Source organism: Anolis carolinensis, chromosome 1, assembly GCF_035594765.1.
Source record: "Anolis carolinensis isolate JA03-04 chromosome 1, rAnoCar3.1.pri, whole genome shotgun sequence".
Taxonomy (NCBI): Eukaryota; Metazoa; Chordata; class Lepidosauria; order Squamata; family Dactyloidae; genus Anolis; species Anolis carolinensis.
In genome coordinates this window covers 83,371,724-83,399,629 of record NC_085841.1, presented here as the reverse complement: position 1 = coordinate 83,399,629, position 27,906 = coordinate 83,371,724, and the positions used below count along the sequence as shown (strand labels likewise).

Genomic DNA, 27,906 nt, shown 5'->3' with positions numbered 1-27,906 from the left:
ACCCCGAAGGGGACTCAGAGCAGCTGTATGTACATACAATATATTATATTATTAGCATTACACAATATTAGCATTATGTATTTCTATATTGAACTATACCACTATACTATTATATAATATGTAATATATAACAAATAATTAATATTATTATATGGTATTACTATTAGTATTATATTGTATAACATAAGATTATTATCAATATTATATGTATATACAATATATTATATTATTAAAACTGATATAAAATATTATATTATAAAACTGATGGCGGGGGCCAGGTAAATGACCTTGGAGGGCCGCATCCGGCCCCCGGGCCTTAGTTTGGGGACCCCTGCCTAAGTTTCTGCTGATTATGAAGTTTACTTCTGATACTCTGCTATATTTATGGCAGAACCACCCCAACTGAGGGTTATTTTGAGCCTAACAGCTCAGACTCCCCAACAGTTTGTCAAATGTTTTGATACAGCTGATGAGCTAATCAATAAAACAATACTACATAAACTTTGTTTTCATCATAGTCCATGCTACCAGCCTCTTTGTCTCCGGATGTCTCAAAGTTGCTACAAATCCCCTTACACACAGGTATTCCAAGCAGGACATTTATGCTGTCGAATTAAGGCAGCTTGGCACCCCTTAAAACTGCCATGGCTCATGCTATGAAGCAGGCATGGGCAAACTTGGGCCCTACTCCAGGTGTTTTGGACTCCAGCTCCCAACATTCATAACAGCCTCAGGCTCCTTCCTTTTCCCCCTCAGCTGCTTAAGGCTGTTAGAAATGGTAGGAGTTGGAGTCCAAAACACCTGGAGGAGGGCCCAAGTTTGCCCATACCTGTTTTAGAATATATTTAGCCTTCTCTGCGCAACAAACCCCACCCTGGATGTTGAGAGAGACTGGAAAGCAAAAACTTCCGGTTCCCGCCTTGGCGGGGCAGGAGGGACGCTTTTCTACGACGGACCCGGAAGTCCGTGTCCGCCGCCGCCTCTCTCCCCCCCCCCCCCCCCCGCTGTTTTTGATCCGAAGCCTTGGCTCCTACGACGGAGGCCTGTTTGGGCCAGGCTCTGTGGCCGCCTCCAGGCGCTGACCGAGGACGAGGCCTCTATGGTGAGCCCTTCCATCCTGAGCGGGTGGTGCCTGGAAAGGGCTTCAGGGGCGGCTGCAGTTCAGAATGAATGGATGCGTTGTCGAAGGCTTTGATGGCCGGAAACACTGGGTTGCTGTGAGTTTTCCCGGCTGTATGGCCGTGTTCCAGAAGCATTCTCTCCTGGTGTTTCGCCCACATCTGTGGCGGGCACCCTCAGAGGTTGTGAAGTCTGTTGGAAACTAGGCAGATGAGGTTTATATATCTGGAAGGTCCAGGGTGGGAAAAAGAACTCTGTCTGTTTGAGGCAAATGTGAATGTTGCAATTAATCTGGTTGTACTGATCCTTTTAGTTTTCATGGCAAGAATACTGGGGTGGGTTGCCATTACTTTCTCCAGGGATTGTATTTTATCTGGCCTCTCTACCATGACCTTCCCGTCTTGGGTGTCCCTTCATGGTTTCGCTTATGGCATTATTGAGGCACGCATGCTCCAGCACCGTGACAAGGTAACAATCCTTTACCTACAACATGGTAATATCCCATATTACATATGGTAATATCCCAAATCCACCAGACTGGTGTGGTTTTTGGATATTATTTTATTTTGTCATACAGTTGACAGCTCTGGTATATTATTTACCCTCAAGCAGGTGGAGCTTCCAAAACATTTTATTCATGTTTTGATTGGCCCAATAAAGGTATCACTCTTTTTGAGACTTGGGGTGGTATTTGATTTAACTAATGGTAATTTTAAAAGTTGAGCTTTGAAAGATTATAGTCAGGATATTTTGAACTGCCACATAAAAAGGGATCCAACATTAAAGAAGACAGGTCTGTTACGGCCACATCTGTTTATTAGCTTGCAGTGGATTTTTTTAATTGGGGGAGGTATAGATTTTCTTTTCTTCAATGGGTAAACTACATGTATGAGACTCCTGTATGTATAATTCTGTAAAATCCTCTTTTTGGTTTAGCAGTTTGAATTTACAGGAGGATAGAGTTCAGCTGAATGTTACAAAAGGCATAACTCAGAATGAGCCAATTGCAGAGGTTCCCAAACTGTGGTTATTCTGGTGTTTTGAACTACAACTCTCAGAAGCCCTAGTCAGGTTAGTCAGCAGTTGAGAATTCTGGAAGATGAAGTCCAAAACTCTTATAAGATCAAAGATTGGGATCTTCTGGCCCAGAAAGATGGATGTCTTCAGTTTGGCTTAGGTTGTTAGTCAGCCACTTTTGAACTCCTGATTTGTTATGTGTGGCTCACTTTGACCTCTCTAAGGTTTTGCCACTCTGTACAGAATTGGTACAGAAAATCTGTTGAGAAAAAATTATAAGGATTTTAACACCTTATGTGTTCTAGAGGGCTGATGCTCTAGCTCAGGCAGGGGCCAACTTTGGCCTTCCCTGCAGGTGTTTTGGATTTCAACACCCACAATTGATTGTTAGGAAGTGTGGGAGTTGAAATAGAAAAAAACCTGGAGGGAAGGCCGAAGTTGGCTTATACCTGCTTTAGTTTCTGAAACACAGACTTGTCAGAGTTGTCCATTGACAATTATATGGGGAAGATGATGAGATGAGCAGTACATTAATCTTGTCTCAATTCCCTTTTTGCTTCTCGTGCATTGAGAGCTGCTGCAAGGTCTTGCCTGATGGTGATGGTTTGCTGCTGCTGTTTATACCATCCATGCCCAACAGTGTTTTTAAAGAGTCTAAATAGAGACTGTTGACATGTGCCTATACGATGTACACATAGCTCCTTCATATGAAGGAGGACATCTGAACACATTAAGATCTGCTCTTCTGTTTTGTGATGCAGGAAACTGTTCTTTATATATATATTTTTTCTGTCTCTGGTATCAGCGTTTCTGTTGAAAATGTTTTGTTGAAGTAATGTGTAGGAACACATCTATTTCATTTATTGAGATATATGTACAGGCAGTCCCCAAGTTACGAACAAGATAGGTGTGTTGGTTGAATGTATATATAAGCTTTGTATAGCATAGGGAAGAGTTAACACCCCTGTGGTGTTTCTTTTGCTGTCTGTGCCCCTGTTCAGAAGACTTCACCTCACTTTCTGTCTCTGTGATAATTTGATTTTGAAAAAATTGGCTTGTTGTGGAAACAAGGATTGGTTTTATTTATCAATTTATCGTGTCGGAAGCAAACAGAGAACACAAGTTGTAATGTATTTAAAAACACAAAGTTTTAAAAAACTTGTAATTATACTAAATGTCCTTTGACCAGTAGCTGGCCACTTGGAGTGCCTCTGGTGTTTCTATAAGAAGGTTCTCTGTTGTGCATGTGGCATGTCTCAGACTGCATTGTATTAGGTGCTCTGTGATTTGTTCTTCTCCACACTCGCATGTTGTGGACAAGGATTGGTGATAAGGCTTCAGTGCAGACACCTTTTCCCCATGATGACTCTTTTAGGAGTGAATTTGCTTCCGGGAAGTAGATTTCTCTCACTTCCTGTTGTCTCAGCCCTGTTCTTAACTATGAGTTGGTTGTAAGTTGAATGTTTTTAACTCTGGGACTACTTGTATAATAGTATTTTATTTATATTAATTTCCCTTTTCCAGAAAGCAGATAACTATCCTCTTTGATACCGTAGAAGAGCATTAACATATTGCACAAGAGTGATCTGTCAAAATGGAAGAAAGAAAATCCAAGAGGAGGAGTCCCAAGTCATCTACGTCTCATGTTACTCAGGTTGTCAACAATAAGAAAAACTCAGTTCCTCCAAGTAAAAGTACAGCATTTTCAAATCCTGCACCCCAGCCACCTTTACAGAAACCAAAGTTTAAGAAGTAAGCACTCATATCTTACTTGCTGTTAGAACTCAAAGCTAACTAGACTGAGGACCATAACAGTTGTTGGGCAAGAGTAAATGATACATGGAGGTGGAGGCTTCATTCCAGCTAACCTGGTGGATCTTGTTCCTGAATAAATTCTGAAGGAGTATCATCCTGTACTACTTCAGTTCTCGTAAAAAGAAAGTATTTAACAAGAAACTAAATTGTTTCACCTAGTTTTATTTACAAAATGTTTCTCACAAACACAGCAAGCAAGGCTATATAAAAACAAATATTAAAAAGTTTCTGAAGAGTAGCAAAACAAATCAGACTTATTAAAAACAAGCAAAATACTTATTTGAAATGTCTTGCAGAAGAAATAAATCATAATCCTGCTCCTAATATCTGTCCATGAGAAAACAAGCTTTTGCCTTTGAAGGCAGACTGATTTTCTAGCTTCCTTACCAGCCCAAAGGAAACCTGTACGGGAGGAAGATACTTTTGTCATGGACAAGGGAAGGGTGGAACCTAGATGAAATTTTGTACACTCATGGAGATCTGAGCTCTTTACTTCTAGACACATCTGGTTCATCTCTCAGCTCTTTTTCCTTCCCCCACCTCAGGCATCTGTCCTGCCTCCAATTGATTTCTCAACCCTTCTTGCCTCTCTCCTTTTTATGAATGTGCATAATATCTGTCCATGAGGCAGGACTTTCACCCCAAATCAATATTGTGTGTTATATGACAGGAGAATATATGGTTGATTGGTTATATTAATTGACCTGACTTACATTTTGCTGGAAATTCAGGTATTACAAATTTTGAGAATTCAGAGTCCTTTAACCTTTGATCTGAAACAAATAATGGTTTAGAATAAAAAGGTGATAAGCCTTATTGAATAGTTATGATTTAACAAACATTCTTCTCCTTTTACTATGAAGAATATTCTAGAGGCATCAAGTTATACTGCTGATGCCTGCATTTCACCATCGAGTGTGCAAGACAGAAGCTTTTTGCAGGTGTTTAGCCTGCTTTCATAACAACACAAAGTAGGAAGGGGTGCACACATTCAGACCTTGTCTGTAAAGTACCTATCCACTGATTTCCAAACCTTTCTGTGGGCCCTTCCACACAGCCATATAACCCAGAATATCAAGGCAAAAAAATCCCACAATATCTGCTTTGAACTAGGTTATCTGAGTCCACACTACCATATATTCCAGTTCAAAACAGAAAATGTGGGATTTTATTGAGCTGTATGGAAGGAGCCTGTGTTTAAGCAGGACGACTGGAATTGATTGCTGCTCAGATTCAGGCAAACACAAATAGGAAACAGGTCTTCCTACTTAACACAGGGAGATTGAAAGGAAAAGGATATTACAAGAAAGTGTGCATACATGTTTATGTTGCCCCATCTTCGTTTTTAGTCCCCCAGTGAGCATGCAGAACACCATCATGTGACTCTTTAGTTGGAGGGGCTCACTTTGTAGTCCGCTGGCATAATAGGGGCACATATAAGAGAAAGAGGAGGTTGGATTGGTTGTTACTCTGAGCCATAAGGTCTTTTATGCAGAATGCTCATATTTTAGTCTGTACAGGTACTGTATCACCAAGTCAGCAGTGAGTCAATCCTAGAGTTTTCTGCCTCCTGTATAAGGATCTTCCTAAAGATTGTGGAATGCCTTCCATGAATCAAAGAACAGAAACATTGTTTTTGCACTTGATAAGGGAAGTTATTTGCACTGTCGTGTTGCCATACCTTTAGTTTCAGATGCTGTTACTATAAATCATGAAATAAAACATTAACCTTGTCTATAACATGATAGAATTATTTAATGTGTATATATTATTTTGTCCCAGGATAGCGTTCTATAGAGAAAAATTGCTGATGTGTTCATGAGAGCCTAATATAAATGTCTTCCCTTCAGAGGCATGAAAGAGAAAGCCAAAGCACCTGGAGCAGAGAACAAAGGCACACAATCAGCTCCAATCCAGCATTCATTTCTCACTGATGTGTCAGATGTTCAAGAGATGGAAAAAGGACTTCTGAGTCTTCTAAATGACTTCCATTCTGGCAAACTTCAAGCATTTGGTAAGTGCATTCTACCTTTCCCCAAAAAGAAATAGTTATTTCAAATATAAACAGTGTGAGTAGGAGAAGGTATGCTTTTAAATGGAGGAACGAGTTAAAATGGTTAAAACGAGTTTAAAATGGTTAGGAATGAGTTCTGAAATTTGGAATATTGTTATTTAAACATAAAGGGGACACTTTTAGAAAGAGACATTAAAATAACTTTAGTTTTGATTGCAAAGTAAAAACAAGCACCAATTTCACATAAATGAGAATGTTTATATCTTTATGAATTTTATGCAAAGTGTTCCCAATAATACTGTTAACACCTGTCATGAATAGTCTGGAATCTGTCTTGAGCAAGAATGTTTTTTTTAAAATTTTCATACAGACACAATAGAAAATGTAGTTTCTTCTATTAATACTGTCAGGTTTTGAACTTCATATTGCTTTGTTATGATTACTTCAGGAAATGAATGCTCCATAGAGCAAATGGAACATGTCAGAGGAATGCAGGAAAAGTTGGCTCGTTTGAATCTGGAGCTTTATGGAGAGCTGGAGGAACTCCCTGAAGATAAGAGAAAAGTAGCTAGTGATTCCAATTTGGATAGACTATTGTCGGATGTAAGTATAAACAGATAGCATTTGTCACACATAGCTATATCTGCATTTTGAAATTTCAGCCAGGAATATGAAGGACTGAGTGAAAGTTGTAATAATGTACTTTTTCTCCAACCACTGCCTAAGCAACACTAAAAATATGGCTAGATTAATTTAGTTCCAAAAGTTGTAGCACAGAATTGAATGAGTAATCCATTTGCTAGCTTGACCAGAAGAATTCTGAAAATAGTAACACTGACCTGTGCTTTCCTTCTTGTGAACTTCAGTTTAGTTCTGTACTAATTCTTATGTACCACTATCAGATTCAATCAAAGTTTCCATTAGTGGAAATTTGCTCATGGGATGCTCTTCTAGAGCAAGGCTTCTTAAACTTTTTTCTCCACCTTGATGGAGAAATGTTTGCACGACCCCCAGGTATAGAGGCATATTTCTGTTTCTATTTTTTCTCCTTTTCTGTTTTCTTGTGTTGCAGCTGGAAGAACTGAATTCTTCTATGTATCCTTTTGGTGAAATTCACTGTCCTGACAAGAATAGGTGCAAATTGCTCAAAGTTTATACTCTGCTTTCCAAGTATAATATATGAACCCCAAGCACCCTTAAAACCTACTTTTAGCCTGCAAATGTGATGTATTTTAAAGTTTGTTTGCAAATAATTTTGCATTAGTAATTCACAAAAGACGAAGGGTTAAGTCTCATTCTGTATATGAGTTCTCTAGTATATAAGTGGTGAGCCAAATTGCCACAAGAGGCTTTCTTCCTGAGAGGGCAGGATTGAAAAGTGGGTCTGTAGGGTTTTCTTTGCCTTTCTTTAATATGGAGATTCCCAAATTTTCAAGTAGTTTTACAGAAGCATAAAATATTTATATACCTCCAACCATAAGAAGATGTAATTATTTACAGCAGTTAAATAATGTAGTTAAAATATACGCAAAAGATTTTTTTTAAAGGAGAAGAGAGAATTATGAAAATTTGCTTTGAAAGAAGCAAGTAATTCCACACAGGAATACCATATGTTTTCCCAGTGGTTCTGTGTTGAATTTTTTGCTTGGTCTAAAGTAACTCAGTAATAATTTGAGGAACAGTGGTGTAATCTTGTCATTAGAATGTTGACTAAAACTTGAAAGGGCCAAATAATACATATGTGTGATACACATGTGCACATACAGCAGCCACACAGCTGACTTATATGCATAATTTGGCAATTACAGTTTTATTTTAAAAACAAACAAGCTGTGGAGTATTCAGAGATAATTGGGTCTTAATTTTAAGAAGTAAAGACATGAGGTTAAACTCACCTCTTCCCCAAATTTCCAGTTTGGCACTGGCTAAAAGCAGACTCTTGTATGAGCCAAATATTAGCTGAGATGGTCTTGTTGGGCTTATTTCCCAGAAGCTGGGAGATAGGGTGTTTCTTAAATGTCATGGCCCTAATTCCCTCTGTGGCTATTATTAGTTATTTCAAAGAATCATGCAGTGTCAAACTCTTGGTTTAGCACAATGTGTATGTTTTCTGAGTCTCACTTATATCACAGGTAGTTTTTGTAGGGAACTATAGTGGGCCGCCAATATCCACTAGGGTTTCATTGCAGGGTCCCTGCGGATCCCGAAATCTCTGGAAAGTCAAGTCCCATTATATACAAGGGCATAGTAAAATCACATTTTATATAAAATGGCAAACTGAAATAAGTGCCTGAGAGAATCTGAGGCTCTTTAAAAAATATATTTTGGAGCCATGGCTGATTGAATCCATGAATGCTAAATCTGTGGTTATGAAGGGCCAATTGTATATACCATTCTGAGATCCTTGGAGGAAAAGTGGGAAAAAAGTGTCATAGGTAATAAGAATATTTAAAAGAACAAACAGAGAGCCTATTGCCTTGTGTCCCTGCTTCAACTTCAAAACATTTGATTCTTCAGCCACTTTTATATTGTTTTTTCTCCAAAGTAAGTAATATCAGAAAAACACAATTCCTTGACTGTTTATTTCAGACAAAAACTTCATTTGGCAGATGTTCAAGATGTTCCGAATGCCAGCACAACCTAAAAATTCAGCTTTCTTTTGTTTGTTTTTGGAATGCCAGGGTGTCTTATTTAATTTGCAGTGGACTCCTTCTTGCTTTTGCAACAAAACATCAAAGTACAAGTGAATATGTTCACACATTCCTCTTAGCAGATGTGAGTGCTGCAACTTTGTCAGGGTTGACGTTTGAGGTACAATATGCCTGTCTCTTGCTGCTATGCTTTGTATTATGGCCTTATCCACCATGAAATGTTGGAAAAACCTGAAAGTGCATTTTTATAATATACTCAGTTTTGGTTAAGCCAGTAATAAATTGTAGTGTATCTACTGCCTTTTCCACAGTGTAGACAATCAGCAGGCAAGTTGATGTCGTGAAGCTGTTAAATAAGTGTGTAATTTATTTTAGCAATAAAATAATTTCAAACAGCTGATTTTTTCTCTTGAAATCATTCATATGAGGTTCTGTTTTTTTCTTATGGCATGCATTTCAGACAAAACTAGGAAGGATTTTGCCTACCTAGTTTCCCTTGTAAGTCTTATTTTACTAAAGATTTTTTAAATTATTGTAAGGTCACTACTTATTGAAAACTCATATCCATTTATTTGGCCAAATGTAGAACATTTATTTTAAAAAAACACTGCCAGTTGTTGCTTTGCTTTATACATTTCAAGAACAAATAGTGTAAAGGTATACCTCAAACTCTTCACTTCCTATCATTGGTATGTTGTTGATCTCCCATGTCTCCAGAGGCTTATTTTCAGTTGATTTTTAGTGTATTGTGAAAACTAGAGATACTAATTCTGATGAGCTTCATGTGAAGGTCACTATCACACTATAGATATGACATTTTTTAAAATGCTTAAAAGAGTATTTTCCAGATCTGTAACTTGTGTCATGGGCCTCGTGTGTGTGTGTGTGTGTGTGGGTGGGTGGCTGTGGGATGACCAGCAGTGGGTGAAGACAGGATACATGCACACAGGCCTAAATCCAAGAACAGACTCATTTAATCAATTGCTGAATGGTAAATCAGCAGTTATGCAAATCCCATTTCTTCAGTGGTCTATTGGAATTGGAATTTAATAACTAGATTTGCAGCACAGATTCCTTTTCTGTGACACAGTGTCAACCATATTCACAGTCTTCCCTTCTCCCTTAAAATCTCTGATTGTTGGGATGGGGGATAGATTGAACCACTCTCTATCCTGTTTTCAAAGCTACTCAAAGTTGTTGGTTAACAGCGAATACATAGGTGGATGGGTGACGAAACCTACAACCTTTGTGTGTAGCTCAAAGCCAGTTTGGTTGATTTGGGGATGAAACATCACCCTCAAAATCGAGGATTTTGAATCAACTTTTGAGGGAAGGGGCTTAGAAGGGTTCAGGGGTTGCAAAACTGGACTTATTATTATTATTATTATTATTTACAGCATTTATATTCTGCCCTTCTCACCCCGAAGGGGACTCAGGGCGGATCACATTACACATATAGGCAAACATTCAATGCCTTTTAACATAGAACAAAGACAAACAAACATAGCCTCCGAGTGGGCCTCGAACTCATGACCTCCTGGTCAGAGTGATTCATTGCAGTTAATTGCAGCTGGCTTGCTCTCCCGCCTGCGCCACAGCCCGGACTTGAGCTACATGTGGCCAGATGATCATCATTCCTGCTACAGCAACTACATAAAAGGCAAAAAATCAATGGGTGGAACTTTCCCCATTTTTGGATCTCTATTTCAGGACAAACTTTACCTATTGGTTTACTTAAAACGCAGAGAGGCCCAACAGAAGGAAATGCTGCAGCCTAATTAAATTTAAATATGTGATAGTCTTAAATTTCATGGCACTAAAAGTTTGATGCAGTTTGGTTCAGAATTAGTATAGGATGATAAAAGAATCCCCTTCCTTCAGTCCTGCCTCAGCCAATCTTGGCAGTAAGCCCAGAGTGTGTTGTGTTGTGCACTTTGGTTCCTATGGAGATGGAGAGAGATACTGACCTTCAGCCCGTCCTACAGCAATTCTGCTTTCACACAGCAGGTCTCCAGCACTCTCCTGTCATGGAGAGTAGCATCATTGCTTCAGGTAAGGTACTACTGTTCTGATTGCCTATTTACATGGGGTACAACATCTAGAATATACATTATTTTGCTTTGTTATTCTGTATTTCAGAAATGACAGGAGTTCATATTTTTACTCTTTCTTAGACCAAATGGGCAAAAAATGTAGCTTAATCTTTCCACAAAGAAGTATTAAAATCAAGAATGTATCACATAATTTAAATTTGATACGCAAGGATTAATAGTGGGGAGTGTCCTAACACCATACGCTCCATAACCAATGTTGAGTATATCTCCTGCCTGTTGATAAATTGCCCCCTTTGTCTCGCTAGTGACATGATCAGGCAATGGCACCTATCCAGTGTCCCCCCCCCCCCCCCCCCCACACACACACACACTTCGGGGAAATCCCAGTTTGTGAATGCCTATGTTATCTCCTGGCAGCAAAGGGGGAGGAAGGAGAGAGATATGACATCTCCACACATATAAGGAGATCTATGGACTACATAGCTACTGTGAATGGGGTTGACATCTGATTACATTATCCTATTAACAAGCATACCATTGGGAAGAAATGGCTGGACTGACAATGCATATGTCCAGATATGAGACTGCTACCAATGAACTAAATGGCAGTTTGACCGTGTGGGAACAGCAATTTGCATCTCATGAGTATCCCCAGGTAAATGGTACGCTGCAGAAGGAGCATGTCCATGGCCAGGGTGATTTCTGGAACAACCCAGAGAAAGACAGTTTTCTGTACTTTGACACTTGACCAAAAATTAAAGGTTTTAAAAAAGGAATTAATTTGCACAACAACATGCAAATAAAACAAGATGTTTGCTACAGATTATTTGAAAAAACTGTCAAGCTTTAAAACAACTTTTATAATCCATTGTCTTGTTATACATTTACTCAATTTTATTGAAAGACTGGTTTACTTCTTTGGCACTACTGCTCAAAAGTCTGTTAATGTAGAATTTATTTTAATTACAATCCAACTAGCTCTGGTTAATTAGAGTCTTTTATATTGTTAATATAAACAGGAAAGCAAGACAATCTTGGAGATAAATGAAATGCACAGTCAAAATGTTCCAAGATGTCAGTGGGACACATTGAGTATATATGCAAAATTTATTCCCCAGGAAGAAGTCACACCCTTCTTCTATTTCCAGGACACATCTAGCCTGTCTGAAATATATACAGAACTATTATCCATGGAATCTGTGTAGCCGATTTTACAATGGCCACAACGTACACATCACCTACACTTCACAGTATTAAGCAATGGCATTTGGAAAGCTTAGGGCTTCTTGCTGGAGGCCCAAAATCCACAGACCAAATTCAGAAAATGGAACTCCTACATACACGATTCAGCACATGGACACCTATTGAAAACAAATCCCTTAATAATCAGGTAAGTTACAATTTACTAAACTCACACAAATAGTTTAAACAAGGTGTCTTGAGTGGTTAACGGCTTTCTGTACTCTATTCTATCAGAAGTGAATGCAGACAACTGGACAAAGTGCTATGAAGAATTTGCACAATTTTTGCAAACAAAATTGCTCATAATTACCGTACTTGATATAGGTTCAGAAGATGTAAATTGGTTCTTGCTTCTCTTGTGTTATTGGAGGTGTTTCAGTTTGTGCAGCCTGAAGATGCAGATAGGATCTTTGGAGAGATGAAATCCACAATGTGCATAATGGATCTGTATCCTTTCTTTTAAAAGCAGCCAGAGGGGAAATGGGCTGTGAGTGAGGGAGTAGTGAATGCCTCACTGTGGCTTCCCAACTTACCTAAAAAAACAAAAACAAACCTTCAATGAAGCTGTGAATGAAAAGAACATCCCCTGATTCCCACCGCACTAGAGTATTACCTATCAGTCTTCAATATTTTTTTGGACAAGGTTCTAGTGCAGGATTGGGCAAAGTGCAGTCTGTGAGTTGCATGCACTTCCCCTGGGACTGTTTTTGCGGCTTCCCAGGAATAAAATAAAACCCAAAATTCCTGAAAGTACAATGAATTCCATAGTTGCTACCTCTGTTCCGTAGCATATAGTAGCCTCCTATCACCAATGGTACTAGCTGGGTATAATGAATTATCTAGATTCATTTCAATCTTTCTTCAAGACTAGCTTTGGGACAAAGACAACTTTGGCCATTCTGGTGGACAAGTTTGTCTTAATTGATTATGCTGGACCATGATATCCTTCTGAATGATATCCTTCCGGAATGGGACTTGGTGGTACTATTTGACATACTGTAGTTCCAGTCCTGCTTTGAGGAGAGAAGTTAGAGGGGATGCCACAGGCTTCTTGTTCAATACATTGTCATTGGTTTCAGGGATCCTTTGTGACTCAGGTCTGTGTCCCAACAACATGAGATTGGAAAGGTTACCTGCAGTTTGGGAGTTTAATGTTAATAATATTGTGATGATACCAAACTCTATCCCTCTAGCTCTACTTCTATCTAATTTCAAAGAAGCTGTACTGGTATTAAGCCAATAGATGAGGGTGAACAAATTGAAGCCAAATCCAGACAAGACAGAGGTGCTCTCGGTCACTCGATAAACAGGTTGGGTAGGATTACATGGCTTCTGAAATCTCAGACTCACATTTTGGGTGTTCTTCTGGACTCAGCCCTGAGCCTGGATGCCCAGTTTTCAGTGATGGTCAAGAGTACATTAGAATGTCTGTGCCAACCATGTCCATTCCTTGAGACAACATCAGATGTGGCCACACTGACATAAGTCTTCATTATATCCCATTTGAACTACTATCACAGACCCAACATGGGGCTATCTTTGTAAACTGGAAATTTCATGGGGGTCCCAAACTCTGGGGTTAGTTACAGGAATATATAAAACCCTTGTTGAAACAACTTATTTGGCTACTATTTCATTTCTGAGCATGATTCAAGGTGCCTATTCCCCTATTACAGCACATATAAATCACACAGTTTTTGGTAAACATCTTAATTGACCCTTCCATAGCTTACATGACTCCCTTTCCCTATATCTCCATACATATCCATTCACACTGTCTTAATTCAAATAACAACATAAGTGTTTTCTGATAATTGTGTCACTGTAGACCAGTTGCTACCTTTAGAATCCAGTGTAACACGATTTGAGTCCATTCATCTCACTGCCTAACTCCATCCAAACATCTCCTTGGGAATAGCAACTATTCAGTTTCAAACATCAGTTGCACAGTTGCTATTGTCAGGCCTAGCAACTTAGCAATTACCTGCAATAAATCTTGACAACTGACTGGAGACATTTTTTGCATGTTTTATGTGCTCTCAACTGCCTGATGCCATTGTCCCAGAGGTAAAGAGTAAGACTAGACTCCTGGTACAATGGAGTACTTTAAACTATATAATAGTGTAATATCCCATTTTATTTTTTTACTGCAACAAATGTAGTTTAAAGGAAACAGCTATAAGCTTTTATTAATATTCAGAAGGCATTTTTCCTGTACAAAATTATACAATTGCTCCTAGTAACTGCTGTCTCTATTGTTTAACTGGGGAAAGGCACTAAAGAGCAGCGCTGCTGCTGGAAACCTTTTTTATGCATTCTGGATAACCTCTTTGTTTCCTCAGCTCAATGTGCCTTCTGTTAACATATGGTATAATTCCAGTTCTGGGAAATACCATAATATTACCAACGAGGTATATTCTGAACACTTGCAATGTAGACAGGACTAGGATATAGGTCTTGTTTTGCCAATACTTTCCCATTTGTTGCGACTTTTCCCATCTGTTCACTGGGTAGGATTTTCTGTTCTATAAACATCTGATTATCATTTTTTCCTTATCGGCTCCAATTCTGTTCTGAAAAAAGAACATTTTCTTTTACATACCTAACCAACAGTGAACAGAAACAAATAGGAAATACCTTAATTCAAAATAAGGGTGGACTTTAAAAAATCCATCAATAAGCTCTTACAATATGGATATCTGTCAGCACTTACAAAACACAGCATGAAACTGAGCTAGAAGTCAAAAGGATGCATCTTTGCCATAGCTTTCAGTTACAATAATAAAGGGGCTTTTTGGCCTCACAATAGTGAGAGGATGTGCATGGATCATTTCTCATCCTCTTGCAGTGACAAATCCAAGTCTCTGGAGCTATTAGAACTTGCATCCTCACACAGAAACAAAGCAACTTGCGTCTTCACAAACATGTAGTTGATTTCCTTTTGGTGGGAGTGAGATTGGAGATATAATTAGAGGAAGCGTTTTCAGTGTCCAAATGGTGTGTTTTTCATTCTTCTCTCAGGAAAAAAGGCTGGCTACTGCCTGGAACAATGACAGCAATAACACTGAGGCAGCTTCCTGCCATGGGAGCCAGCGTTTCTTGAGATTCCCGGAGAAAGATGAGTGTCAGGGGAAATTTAGGAATGCTGACTTTGCCTTTCTAGAAGAACCATAGACCAGCCAAGACTGAGTCTGATGTTCAATAGTGTTCTAAAGAGAGAGGAGATTAAAAGGTTCTATTTTCTGGGAATGCAGGCGGCAAATGGAAAGATCTAGCGTTGTGTGCTTCACAAGAACTATATGATTTTGTTTAGCTCTTTCAGGAAAGAATCAGGCTTATAAGCCATTGGTTTGACATGTGGACAGACAAACAACGCAAGGAGTTTCTACATGGGATATTAATCAAATGCAACAAATCACAAATGAAGTAAGTGAGCCACAAGTGCTGTTGGAAAAGGCCACAAGGACTATCCAATCCAACTCAACATTTTTAAAAGAAAAAAATGATGGCTATAGAATGGATCCATTCTTATAGAATAGATCTTTTATTCAAGCCAATGTTTATGAGTTTGTGGACTATTATCAACTGGTGCAGGTTGAGATCATGTGATTTTAGGAACACAATAAACTTTCTTATACTTAACCCTTGAATTTTCTTGCTCAGTATTGTTCATCCTGTCTCACAGTAAGTTCTCCAAGATTTCAGGAAGAAAATTACTATTTTTTAAAAATAAAACTGGAGCAGGATATTCCTGCCATTCCCTGGTGGCCTTCCATTTAAAAGCTACCCAGACCCAACCCTCCTTAGTTTGTGAAACTTGATGGAATTGGATATGGTAATTTCAGAATAGTGATGGTGTTCTTCTCAGACAGATATTTAAATAATATTGATGTCTCCTTAGGACACTATAGACTAAATTAGGATTTGAGCAAGGAGCATCATATTGCTCAGTATCTTTCAGAAGGACTTCTCTGCCAATTTGTAACTTGCAAAATAGTGTTGAGTTTTCAACAGCCACAAATATTCAGAGAAACTGTGCTGAGCTTCCTGAGGGAATAGTGGGATTCATGAATCGTGCTCCAATGACATAGGATCTGAAACAATTCTCTGAAGCTAGTTTTTAATCGAAATGGAAATTAAAAACCAGAATGCTGAGCAAACAAAAAACAAAAATTGAAAAGTAGCTTAAAGTATGATTACCAGTATTTTGGAAGCCATACTTTCCTTATTTTTGGAAATTAAAACAATGGTGAGACTGTTAACTATGGTTAGAACAAAGCATGGGTTATTCAAGATTTGAAACAAGCCAACATTGTGGTCTCACATTTTTGCGTGTTCTAATGATAATCCCCCAGATATTCAATGACTTCCTAGACTAAGATAGTGAAAACATCAGGGCGTTTTCAGTCTTTACCCGAAGAGTTCATAGCCAGAATGTCCCTTTTTCTCCTGCTTTTACAGATTTGCTGAAAAATGGCTTTTAGAAAATATCCCAGTGATTAAAGTGGACTTCACCACTTTACTGCCACGATTCATATCTTTGTACATCTTCTCCTTTCTCAACCCGAAGGATCTTTGTGCAGCAGCCCAGGTCAACTGGCACTGGAAGTTTTTAACTGAACAGGTAAACGCAGATTCCCTATGATCCTTATTATAGGCTGCTTTATTATTAGTTTTTCCTAATGTTTAGGTGGAATCTCTTTTCCTGTACCCATAGATTCAAACTATAAGAGATTCCTCCTGAATATTAGGAAGAATTTCCTGGCCAAATGAGTTGTTTGGTTTTGCTGCCTTTGAGCGTGGTGGAGTCTTCTTCTTTGGAGAACTTTGATTCTTTATTCCTGCATGGCAGGGGTTTGGACTAGATAGTTCTTGTGGTCCCAACTCTATGTTGTGTTAGTTTATGTTACATTTATGCTGTACTTCACCTTTCCCTCATTGATCAAGAAAGTGTATGCGGTTCTTCCTATATTCTTGTCACAACTAACCTGTGAGATAAATCAAGCTGAGACAGAGTGACTAGTTATTTGTTAATTGTGACTGGTTGTTTCCATGCCAGGGAGGTGGTAAATCCAGACATTAGTCTGAATTTTGACAAAACTGTCCTAGGTGCTGCATACCATCTGCAAACAAGTTCAGCACCTAAGATAGCACTATCACACTAGAAGCCAGAAAAGATTCACTATTCTATGGACACAGGAGCCACCTATCAACCCTGGTGTTAGGGGTGCAGAAACAAAGAAATAATATTTGAATAAGAGGAAGAGAGAGCATGTGGTGCCAGGGAGCCTGACTCCAGACCCCAATTCTTCTTTGACTGGTAGTAGTGCACATGTACTCAGATGCATAGCTGTAATTAGAAATGATCCTCAGGAGATAATCTGACAGGCATCTCATAAGTACAAATAATACACAAATATAAGATTTTCAATGAATTCAGTCTTGCTTTCCTATTTCTCTGTCTCAAACCCACACCAAAATATTTTTAAAGAGTTACACTCTTACACTCAGATTCTCCAAGTTCATGGTTAATTTCAATTCAAGAATCAGTTTCTTACCAAGTACAAGGGAGCGGCATTAATTTCTGTGCTAGAATCCATGCTCAAATCTTGATTCTAAATCCCTAGTTTTCTTTTAAACTTGACCCAGGCCAATTCATGATGCTTTAATTAAAATATGAAGTCATGCTTTTCTTTCCTTTCTGTTTTTTTAAAAATTTAATAAGAGCATCTCTTTGAAAGCAAGCCTTTATTTTTGACTTTCTTCCCCACAGGATTGTCTGTGGATGCCAAAATGTATTTCATTAGGATGGTTTCTTCCCTACACTCCAGAAAAAAATGAACACGGAGCTTGGAAGCAACATTACATGGTTTGTGCAACTGATGTAGATCACTCAGCTCCGAGGGTTAACACTGAAACCTTTGAAGAACATAAAACAGAGTATGAAGAACATCAAGAGAGAATGCATGCAGAACGTCTACGAAAAATTATTAGAGAGCAAATGGCACTACACAAGAGTAAGTTGGAGAAATGTTACTGGACTGAACCTCTTAACAGCACTGAAGGTCAAATATGGGCTTGTCCCTATGTAAGCCGCTCCAAGTCCCTTCAGGGAGATGGTGGTAGCATACAAAAATAAAGTTATTATTATTATTTTATTATGACACAGCAAACAAGATAGATATGCTGGATTTCATATCACAAAATCACAAGTCGAACACTTCCCAAGTGTCTAGGACTGTGTGATGTGTTTTCGGATGATGCGCGCAGATCCCAGCATGGTGGCCTTTTGCAGCTGGCAGATCGTAATTTTGTCAATGTCTATTGTTTCCAAATGCTGGCTGAGATCTTTTGGCACGGCACCCAATGTGCCCATCACCACTGGGACCACCTGCACTGGTTTCTGCCAGAGTCTTTGAAGTTCAATCTTGAGGCCCTGATAGCGGCTGAGTTTTTCCTGTTGTTTTTCGTCAATGCGACTGTCACCTGGGATGGCGACATCAATGATCCAAATCTTTTTCTTTTCCACAACTGTGATGTCTGGTGTGTTGTGTTCCAGAACTTTGTCAGTCTGGATTCGGAAGTCCCACAGTATTTTTGCGTGTTCATTTTCCAATACTTTTGCAGGTTTGTGATCCCACCAGTTCTTTGCTGCTGGAAGGTGGTACTTGAGGCATAAGTTCCAATGAATCATTTGGGCTACATAGTTGTGCCTCTGTTTGTAGTCTGTCTGTACAATTTTCTTACAGCAGCTGAGGATATGATCAATGGTTTCGTCGGTTTCCTTGCACAGTCTGCATTTTGGGTTATCAGCTGATTTTTCGATCTTGGCCTTAATTGCATTTGTTCTGATGGCTTGCTCCTGGGCTGCAAGGACGAGGCCTTCTGTCTCCTTCTTCAGGGTCCCATTCGTGAGCCATAGCCAGGTCTTCTCCTTTTCAGCTTTTCCTTCAATTTTGTCAAGGAACTTTCCATGCAATGTTTTGTTGTGCCAGCTGTCAGCTCTAGTTTGTAGTGTGGCTTTCTTGTACTGGTTTTTTGTCTGCTGTGCTTTGAGGAGTTTCTGATTTTTGACTTCAATCAAAGCAGGTTCTTCACTTTGCTTTACATATTCTGCCAGGGCATGTTCTTCTTCTTTGACTGCTTGTTTTACTTGTAAGAGTCCTCTGCCCCTTGATCTTCTAGGCAGATATAGCCGGTCAACATCACTGCGAGGGTGCAGTGAATGATGAATGGTCATGAGTTTTCTTGTTTTTCTGTCCAAATTGTCCAGTTCCATCTGTGTCCAGTTTATGATGCCAGCAGTATATCTTATGATAGGTATGGCCCAGGTTTTATGGCCTTGATGGTGTTGCCTCCATTGAGCTTGCTTTTGAGAATTTTTCTGACCCTTTGTGTGTATTCTTTGCTGACCACAGTTTTCACATGTTCATGCTTGATGTTGTCCAGTTGTAGTATGCCCAGATATTTATAGGCCTCTGGCTGGTGACACTTTATTGTTTGGCCATTAGGCATATTTATGCCCTCACTTTCAATGATTTTTCCCTTCTTCAATGCCACTGTCGAACATTTGTCCAAGCCAAACTCCATGCTGATATCAGTGCTAAAAATTCGGACAGTGTTAGTCAGAGACTGGATTTCAGTTTCCGTTTTTCCATACAGCTTCAGGTCATCCATGTACATCAGATGCGAAATTTTGTGAGAATTCTTAGATGTTTGATAGCCGAGATTTGTTTTTTGTAAGATTGTTGACAGAGGGATCATGGCAATAATGAAAAGCAGAGGGGACAATGAGTCTCCCTGGAAAATTCCTCTCCTGATGTTGACAAGTCCATAGTTTTCATTTCCAACAAACAGTTCAGTTTTCCAGTGCTCCATCATGTTTTCAATAAAGGTGCCAATGTTTTTACAAATCCCGATGGCATCCAGGCACTTGATGATCCAGCTGTGTGGGAGTGAGTCAAAGGCCTTTTTGTAGTCAATCCACGTCATGTGAAGATTAGCTTTTCGGCTTTTACAGTTCTCCAGAATCATTTTGTCAATCAATAACTGGTCTTTTGTACCCCTGCTTTTCCGTTTGTTGCCTTTCTGTTTTTTTTTTTTTTTTTTGTCAGGAGCAACCGGAGTTGCTTCTGGAGTGAGAGAATTGGCCATCTGCAAGGACGTTGCCCAGGGGACGCCCGGATGTTTTTGATGTTTTTTCCATCCTTGTGGGAGGCTTCTCTCATGTCCCCGCATGGAGCTGGAGCTGATAGAGGGAGCTCATCCACACTCTCCCCAGGTGGGATTCGAACCTGGCAGCTTTCAGGTCAGCAACCCAACCTTCAAGTCACTTAGTCCACTACGCCATCTGGGGGCTCCGCCTTTCTGTTCATCTGGCAAGATGTTTTTTTCTTCAAGATAGTCTTGAATTCTGTCAGCTATGATGCCAGTCAGTAGTTTAAACATAGTGGGCAGACACGTTATTGGCCTGTAGTTTCCTGGTGCTGCTCCTTTTGCTGGATCCTTTTGTATCTGGTAAGTTCTTTCAGTTGTTATCCATTCACTGATACTTCCTTTCTGCAGCATCTCATTGAATTGTTGGGCCATTTTTCCATGTAAACTAATCAGATGCTTGAGCCAAAATCCATGAAGTTGATCACTACCAGGCGATGTCCAGTTCTTGACTTTTTGCACTCGTTTGCTGATCATTTCAGTTGTTATTTCCATCTGTTCCATTTTGTTCTGTGAGAATTTTCCTTCAAACTCCTTTATCCACCCAGCATTTTTGTTGTAGTTCTTATTATTTTCCCAAAGCTCTTTCCAGAACTTTGTTGTTGCAGTTTTCTCTGGCTTTATGGTTACTGTGTCTGTTGTTTGGTTCAGGCTCTGGTAGAACCGTCTTTGGTTTGATTGAAACAGTTGATTTTGTCTGTACTGGATGATTCTGGCTTCATATCTTTCAATTTTTCTGGCTGTTGCTGTAATTTGTTCTTTCACAATTTCCAAAGCTTCTTCAATTTTTCTGGTGTTCAGCCAGTACTTTCTGATCAAGTATTGCTTGATTTTGTCATTTTTCAGTTTCTTCTCTTTCATATTTTTCAGGTTACTTGCATCTGATCTAAGTTTCTTGATTTTCAACTCTAGCCTGACTTTCCACTTTGGTTTTCCAGTCGATTTTCTTTGGGGCTGCCTTGGTTGTAGGAGCCCAAGCTCTTCTGTTACTATCACCGCTGCACTGTAGGCATACTGGTTTGTTTGTTCAATTGATGTTATTTGGACAGTGGAGAGTACTGCATTCACATCTTTCATGAGAGGCGCCAGGTGTCTCTTGGGCACTGTTTTTAGAGTTGGGAGCCGCTTTCTTATTGCATTTGCTGCAGCATGAGCCATGATCTTATCCTTGAGCTCTTGTTGTCTTTCTGTCAAGGTTCCTGGTGGTTCAACAGGTGTCTCAAGTGCTGGTTCTTCAAATTCTTGCAAAAGCTCCACACTTTCTTCTGGTTCAATCTGTTCCACCATTCCAAGTGTTGCTGGAGTCTCTGCTGCTGTCTGTGCTGTGGTCTGATGGTAATTTGCTTTGCAGATTTTCTGGATTTCTTCGAGTTCAACTTCACTGAACACTTTGTTTCTGATTATGAATCTTCGTTGGTCAGCCAGTCGGGGTTCTGTTATCTGTGAGTCAGGGTACTCTTGTTTCCACAGCTGATGCATCCTTTTTTGGTAGCCGCGCTTTTCAGGTTCAGAGTTGTAATAGCATTTCATGACTGTGCGGTTTTCTGGCATTGTATATTTCTGCCGCTTCTGTGACTGTTCATTTGGGTTTTGATGATTCCGTAGCCCACTTGTCGATGGATGTCCAGAATCAGCAGCATCCACCGCGGTCCTTTTTATCCTGGGCGACGACCGAGCCAGTATAGACTTCGTTTTGGTTTGATTCTCCATAATGCTAATGGGTTAGGTGCACTTGGTTGCATTCCTCCGCTGAGGCCTCTCTGGCTTGGTTGGACCTGCCGGTAGTTACACTACCGCCAGCACAGCCCTCAGCATCCTCGGAATGGCTAAGCCCCCCCACCACGTCAAGGTGGCACCTGCGGGGGGGGATTATTATTATTATTATTATTATTATTATTATTATTATTATTATATATATGGTTGTAATCAATGGTCTACCACTGTTTCTTGCTTTCTTCACTATAGAGTTGTGCCAACTACCTCAAGATGTAAGTCTTCGATCATAAACGGGAACCTGTCACCAAGACTTATCCAATACTAAAAAGTGATAGTGGTTTGATAGTACTCTAATGGTCATGGCTCCATCCTATAGAATTTTGGGATTTGTAATTCGATGGATACTTAGAACTTAAGGGGCCGTGGTGGCACAGTGGGTTAAACCACTGAGCTGCAGAACCTACTGACTGGAAGGTCAGCAGTTCAAATCCATGGGATGCTGTGAGGTCCCATTGTTAGCCCCAGCTTCTGCCAACCTAGCAGTTAGAAAACAAATGTGACTAGATCAAGAGATACCCCTTCGGCGGGAAGGTAACGGCGCTCCATGCAGTCATGTCGAGCACATATCTACAGACAATGCCGGCTCTTAGGCTTAGAAATAGAGATGAGCACCACCCCCAGAGTCGGACTTGACTAGACTTAATGTCAAGGAGAAACCTTTACCTTTACTCAGAACCTTCTCTGATGCTGTAGTTCAGGGGAGGCTGCTAGAGCTTTTAAGTAGAGAATTCAAATTGCCTCTCCAGATTACAAATCCCAGGTTCTATAGGATGGAAACAAAACAGAGCTAAAAGAATGTTATAATGTGAATGTAGTGATACCTAATGTTGCCACTTTTAGATATTGAAAATAATGCAGAATAAGAGGTATGGGTGAAAGTAAAATGTGATCTGAACATTCCAGGCAAAGGAAGTATTCTATTGTCACATTTATTTTTTAAAATGGCAACCAGTTCAGTCTATTCAGCAAAGGCAGTGCCACAGAGTCTCTAGTTCGCAAGCTGGCATTAAGGAGAGAAGAATTTCTTTAAAAATTGTTTCCCTGTAAAAGGAATCACCATCATAATTAACAGTATTGAAGGTATAATTTCAACTAAGTGCAAATCTTTTGTGGCAGTTTATGGGAACATAAATACAGTTAGAACACTTAAATTCTATTTTAATGAGATACGTTTTTCTAACGTAATGGTATAATATGTATATGGTTGGCACATTGTTTCCTAAATATGTGCTGCATCATTGGAAGCATTCTGTGTGTGGCAGTTTTACTTAGCTTGGTTGAATGTATAACTGTCTGTGCAGAAAAATGGTTTTGCAACTGGTTGCATAATGTTGTAATCCTAGAGAGATATGCAAGATTAAATGGCATTGCCTGATGTTTCCTAATTTTTCAGAAGAATTGTTGAAAGCTCGCCCCCCTTGGTTAAGTGGAACACGGAACTCAGGATTTTACAGACATGGATGGCAATTGAGTTTGTCCCAAATTATCCATGACCGATCTAGATTGCCTGCAACAGTGTTACTGGCAAAGGTATTGTGCTCATTAAAGTGACTATATAGCTTGCTTTTGAGCATGCTTACAGAGAGCTTAATTTGAGTCTAATCTCTTTCCAAGAGAAGCTATTTTCAGTAAAAGAGCTTAGCACTTGAAGACATGAAGAGTGCCTTTGACTGTCAGCCCCTCTATCTACAAGAGCTTTTTCCTGCTGCCTTTGATAAGGATGCCATTTGGCTAGAGTCCTACCTGCCTGGCAGGAGTTTCTTAAACATAGTCACACTCCTCCACACACTAATATCATTTGATTTGGACGGCTGAGCAGGATTGGTCCCATCTTGGATGGGAAAATCACTAAAAGTTATTTCATTCTATATAAATATAATACTATGATTCCAACTGAATTGTCGTGTAGAATCCTACGGGTCCTAGGATTCCATAGAATTTAGCCATAGCATTTAGAATTGAATCATTGCAGTATAACTGCATGGTATGAAATGGATTCCGGTCTGATTGCATTTGTAGGGGAAAAGTCATTTCTTTAACTAGTCTGGTAGTCAAAGGGAACTGCATGCTGAGAAAATTGACCCTCTGTCAGTGTGACTTTGGAAAGGATCACTTGTTGCTGCTATGCTATCCTAAACAATTCCCACAATGCAGAATAGCAGCAATTTACCACAATGGAGATAGACAGTTTCACACACTCCTGTTATGGGATTGCAATGTTAAACTGCATGAAATCTCATATGGGTGGGTGGCATAATTCTCTCCCATTGTGCTGCTTCCCTTCCTTCCTTGTTTTTTTTTTTTTTTACATAAATGTTGCAATTGCAAAGTGCCTCTTGAAAAAAAAAAAGGATTGATTTCATTCCATGGAGGCAGTGAACCGGCACAGAGAGCCCGTGGATACCAAAGGGGACCTTTGGTGATGGTCCCTATCGCATGGCATTGTGTGATACCCATTGCAGATCTGCCACTTTACCACAATGACGTCCCTGCCACATCGTAATCCTATGACTCATCTTGTGCATTGAGTCTGTGTATTTCTGTGGCAGCATCTGCTGCAGTCCCCTTGCTCTAAAATTTATTATTTTTCCCACCAGGCACTTTGCATTTGCATTTACAAAGTGCCCGTAAAAATAAATTAAAAAGAAAACAAGAAAGGAAAGCAGCACAGCAGGAGGATGGAGTTATGCTGCCCACCCAGAAGTATTATTTCAGACAGCAGCAGTGTTGCAATCGCATGACAGCAATGGCTGTGGAAAGTTCTACATCATCATGACAGCAAGTTCCTTGTATTTCATGCTGTGGTAATAGCATGGCATAGTGGATAGCATGCATTAATTTTTTAAGAGCATGAATTGTACAGCAGACACCACAACAGAAGTGCCCAGATTCATCACACAAGTCTTTTTCCATCTATGTCAAGCGAGGCAATTGGCACCCTATCTATCTGATGAGGCTCTGGCAATAGTCATCCATGCCACAGTCACGTCTAGGCTGGACTATTGCAACGCCCTGTATGTTGGCCTTCCGATGTCTATGACCCGAAAGCTCCGTATTGTTCAGAATGCGGCAGCCAGGCTACTCACAAGAACACCCATGAAATGCCATATAACACCAGTCCTGCAGCATTTGCATTGGCTTCCAACTGATTACCGTGGTTTATATAAGATGCTAGTTCTGACCTTTAAAATTCTTTACGGCCAGGGCCCATCGTACCTTAGGGATCGTCTCTCCTTCTCCCATCATCGGAGGTCACAACGACCATCCCAGCGTGACTTACTTTATGTACCGGGTCCTAGAGAAGTGCATTTGGAAAGGACCAGAAAAAGAGCTTTTTCTATTTCTGCCCCTGCCTTATGGAATGCCTTGCCGTCCTATATGAGAGCTATGCATGAGTTAGGGCCTTTTACCCTAGCACTCAAGACCTGGCTCTTTACTAGAGCTTTTGATCTATGTTAATTTTATAAGTATTTGTATGTATGTATTTTTATCCTTTACAATTTAGCTTGTAAATCGCCTAGAGCATCTTGGATGGAGGGCGATTAATAAGTAATTAGATGATGATGATGATGATGATGATGATGATGATGATGATGATGATGGTGGTGGTGGTGGTGGTGGTGGTGGTGATGATGAAGTCCTGGGATCATGGCACAATTAGGGGCTATTGACAGGTTCATCATGAGGAGATAGGGAGATGGAAGACTGGCAACAAATATTGCACAATGTCATACAATACAGACTGTCACCAAAGGTTACTGTGCCAGTCCGCCACTTCCGTGTGATAAAGTCCTTCCATTGGTGGAGTATATGGCTGTTTTCTCTGATACAGTTTCTTCTTCCTATACTCCCAGCCACTACAAATTCAATGCCTCCTGCAAGCTCCCAAGTATACATAACTCTGGTTCCTCTCAGGCAGTTCATGTAATATTTTTCCTTTAAATACTTTTTAGAAAAGAATAGCTTCTTCAAATCATATGCTCTCAAAACATTTTTCTGAAGAAATGAAATCTGAATTGAAATTCAGTCGAGAAGCAGAGAAGCAGCTTCTGTAAGTCTTGTCTTGTTTAAATTCCTTACCAAAAATGTAAGCAACTGGATAAAATGTGTAAAGTACCCATATTTGTTACATACTTTTCTGAATGCCCTTGCTTTCATACATTTTCTTAAAGTACTATATTTCGTCGCATAATAGTTACACTTCCTCTTTTTCCATCAAAAAGGGGAATGCGACTATTATGCGAGGAAAATTCTGTTTTTAATGTGTTACTTCCAAAAGGGGAGGAGGAGGAGAAGGTATGTTCCAGCTTCAGACAACCAGCTCTGTTTCTGTTTGTTTGTTTTTTCAAACCGTAGGGCCATTTGGGGCTGATTCTCCTTTCCTTCTTACCTTCTTTCCTTCCTCCCCTCTCCAAAGGCAAGGCAGTTTAAAAATAGTAGAATGGAGGTCTTTGGGACCACACCCTTCCCTCCTTTCTCTTCTTTGGAGAAAGGAGGAAAGATCAGAGTTCCAGAGATCTTCATTTCAGATTTTTTTAAAAACTGCCTTGCCTCGTAGGAAGGTAAAAGGAGAAAAGAGTGAAGCTCCAGAGACCTTCATTTTGTAGTTTTTAAATTGTCTTACTTTTAGAAAAAGGAAAAAAGAATCAACCTCAAATTAATGTATGAGGGAAACAAAAATACAATTTTAGACACCCCAAACATGGGGGTGCACCTATTATGCGGTGGCAACTATTATGCAGTGGCAACTATTATGCAGTGAAATATGGGTATTCCCAATAACTAAAATATGGTTGATAAATGTGTACTTTTTGCGTCTAAGGTTGGGAAATTGAACAATATTATTTTAATAGGCTAACAGAATGAAATTTGGATAACTGTTAATTCTCCTGATTGAGTCTAAATGTTGCATTTACCTTTGAGAAATGTAAGTAGACAATATGCCTTTCTTCCCAAATAGGTTGACATGGAGAAATAACTTTTCAACAAACTTTTTATGTGTGATTGGGAAACCATCAGATGCATGTTGTATATTTTTGCCATAATTATATACATCCTCATCATGCTAGAACATGGGTCTACTTTAAATCCAGTTTCTGCCCACTGCAGAATTCTGGGGTTTGTAGTTTAGTGAGGCCAGGACCTCCCTGGTTGAGCAGTTTAAAGCCCCCTCCTTAAATTACAAGCTCCAGAATTCTGTAGGAGGCAGAAATCAGATTTAAAATAGATCCATGCTCTAGAGCAAGGGTCCCCAAACTAAGGCCCGGGGGCCGGATGCGGCCCTCCAAGGTCATTTACCTGGCCCCCGCTCTCAGTTTTAGATTTAGGCTCACCCAAAGTCTGAAGTGACTTGAAGGCACACAACAACAACAATACTACTTAACTTGACTATCTCATTGACCAGAAGCAGGCCCACACTTCCCATGGAAATAAACAATAAATAAATGTTGTTGGGTGTTTTTTGCACTACAAATAAGGCATGTGCAGTGTGCATAGGAATTTGTTCGGGTTTTTTTTAAAATGATAATTTGGCCCCTCAACATCTGAGAGACCATTAACCGGCCCTCCACTTAAAAAGTTTGAGGACCCCTGCTCTAGAGTCTAGTGTGATGAAGTCCACCTTTTTTGTCACCAAGTGTCAACATCAGTTGCAGCTCTCCAGTTTCCTTTCTAAGAACTGGAGTAAACAATGTTTTATGTCACGTTAACACTAACTTTTCAATTGTATTGTTTTAGGAAGAATGTGGTTGGGAGCAGCTCTTCTCTTACAATGCCTCACAAACATTGTTGGACAGTTTCCCGAAGCTACCCTTATGGGGATCATGTTCTTCAGCCACAGCCACATCTGATACTCATATCATCCCATGTTCCTGCTTATGAGGTATAATTGTTTCCTTCCTTCCTTCCTTCCTTCCTTCCTTCCTTCCTTCCTTCCTTCCTTCCTTCCTTCCTTCCTTCCTTCCTTCCTTCCTATGATTTGATCCCATCACTGATTTCTTTTCCC

General features: G+C 39.7%; 2 protein-coding genes across 10 annotated transcripts in view; both read left to right on the top strand.

The window, feature by feature from the left end:
- Positions 1-956: 956 nt before the first annotated feature.
- ccdc28a (coiled-coil domain containing 28A) lies at positions 957-9,011 on the top strand. 2 transcript variants are annotated; one of them, XM_003223280.4, is made up of 6 exons: positions 957-1,102; positions 3,661-3,888; positions 5,802-5,965; positions 6,414-6,568; positions 7,038-7,060; positions 8,555-9,011. In XM_003223280.4, the coding sequence occupies exons 2-6, from the start codon at positions 3,731-3,733 to the stop codon at positions 8,607-8,609; spliced, it is 555 nt and encodes a 184-aa protein (XP_003223328.1). In that variant the 5' UTR covers positions 957-1,102; positions 3,661-3,730; the 3' UTR covers positions 8,610-9,011. The 2 variants fall into 2 exon arrangements, with proteins under 2 accessions (XP_003223328.1, XP_003223329.1); XM_003223281.3 differs by having other exon boundaries at positions 1,039-1,217.
- Positions 9,012-9,110: 99 nt separating this feature from the next.
- ect2l (epithelial cell transforming 2 like) overlaps positions 9,111-27,906 on the top strand; it is a 69,400-nt gene continuing 50,604 nt past the window's right edge. The window contains exons 1-8 of one of the 8 annotated variants that reach the window (XM_062978108.1): positions 9,111-10,668; positions 11,819-12,060; positions 15,226-15,338; positions 16,374-16,536; positions 17,686-17,929; positions 23,296-23,432; positions 25,856-25,953; positions 27,639-27,783. In XM_062978108.1, the coding sequence (XP_062834178.1) occupies positions 11,887-12,060; positions 15,226-15,338; positions 16,374-16,536; positions 17,686-17,929; positions 23,296-23,432; positions 25,856-25,953; positions 27,639-27,783 (1,074 nt within the window). In that variant the 5' untranslated portion in view covers positions 9,111-10,668; positions 11,819-11,886. Of the gene's footprint in view, positions 10,669-11,788; positions 12,061-15,225; positions 15,339-16,373; positions 16,537-17,685; positions 17,930-23,295; positions 23,433-25,855; positions 25,954-27,638; positions 27,784-27,906 lie in introns of those variants that run through there. The other 7 variants (XM_008114508.3, XM_062978095.1, XM_008114507.3 and 4 more) reach the window with 7 other exon arrangements.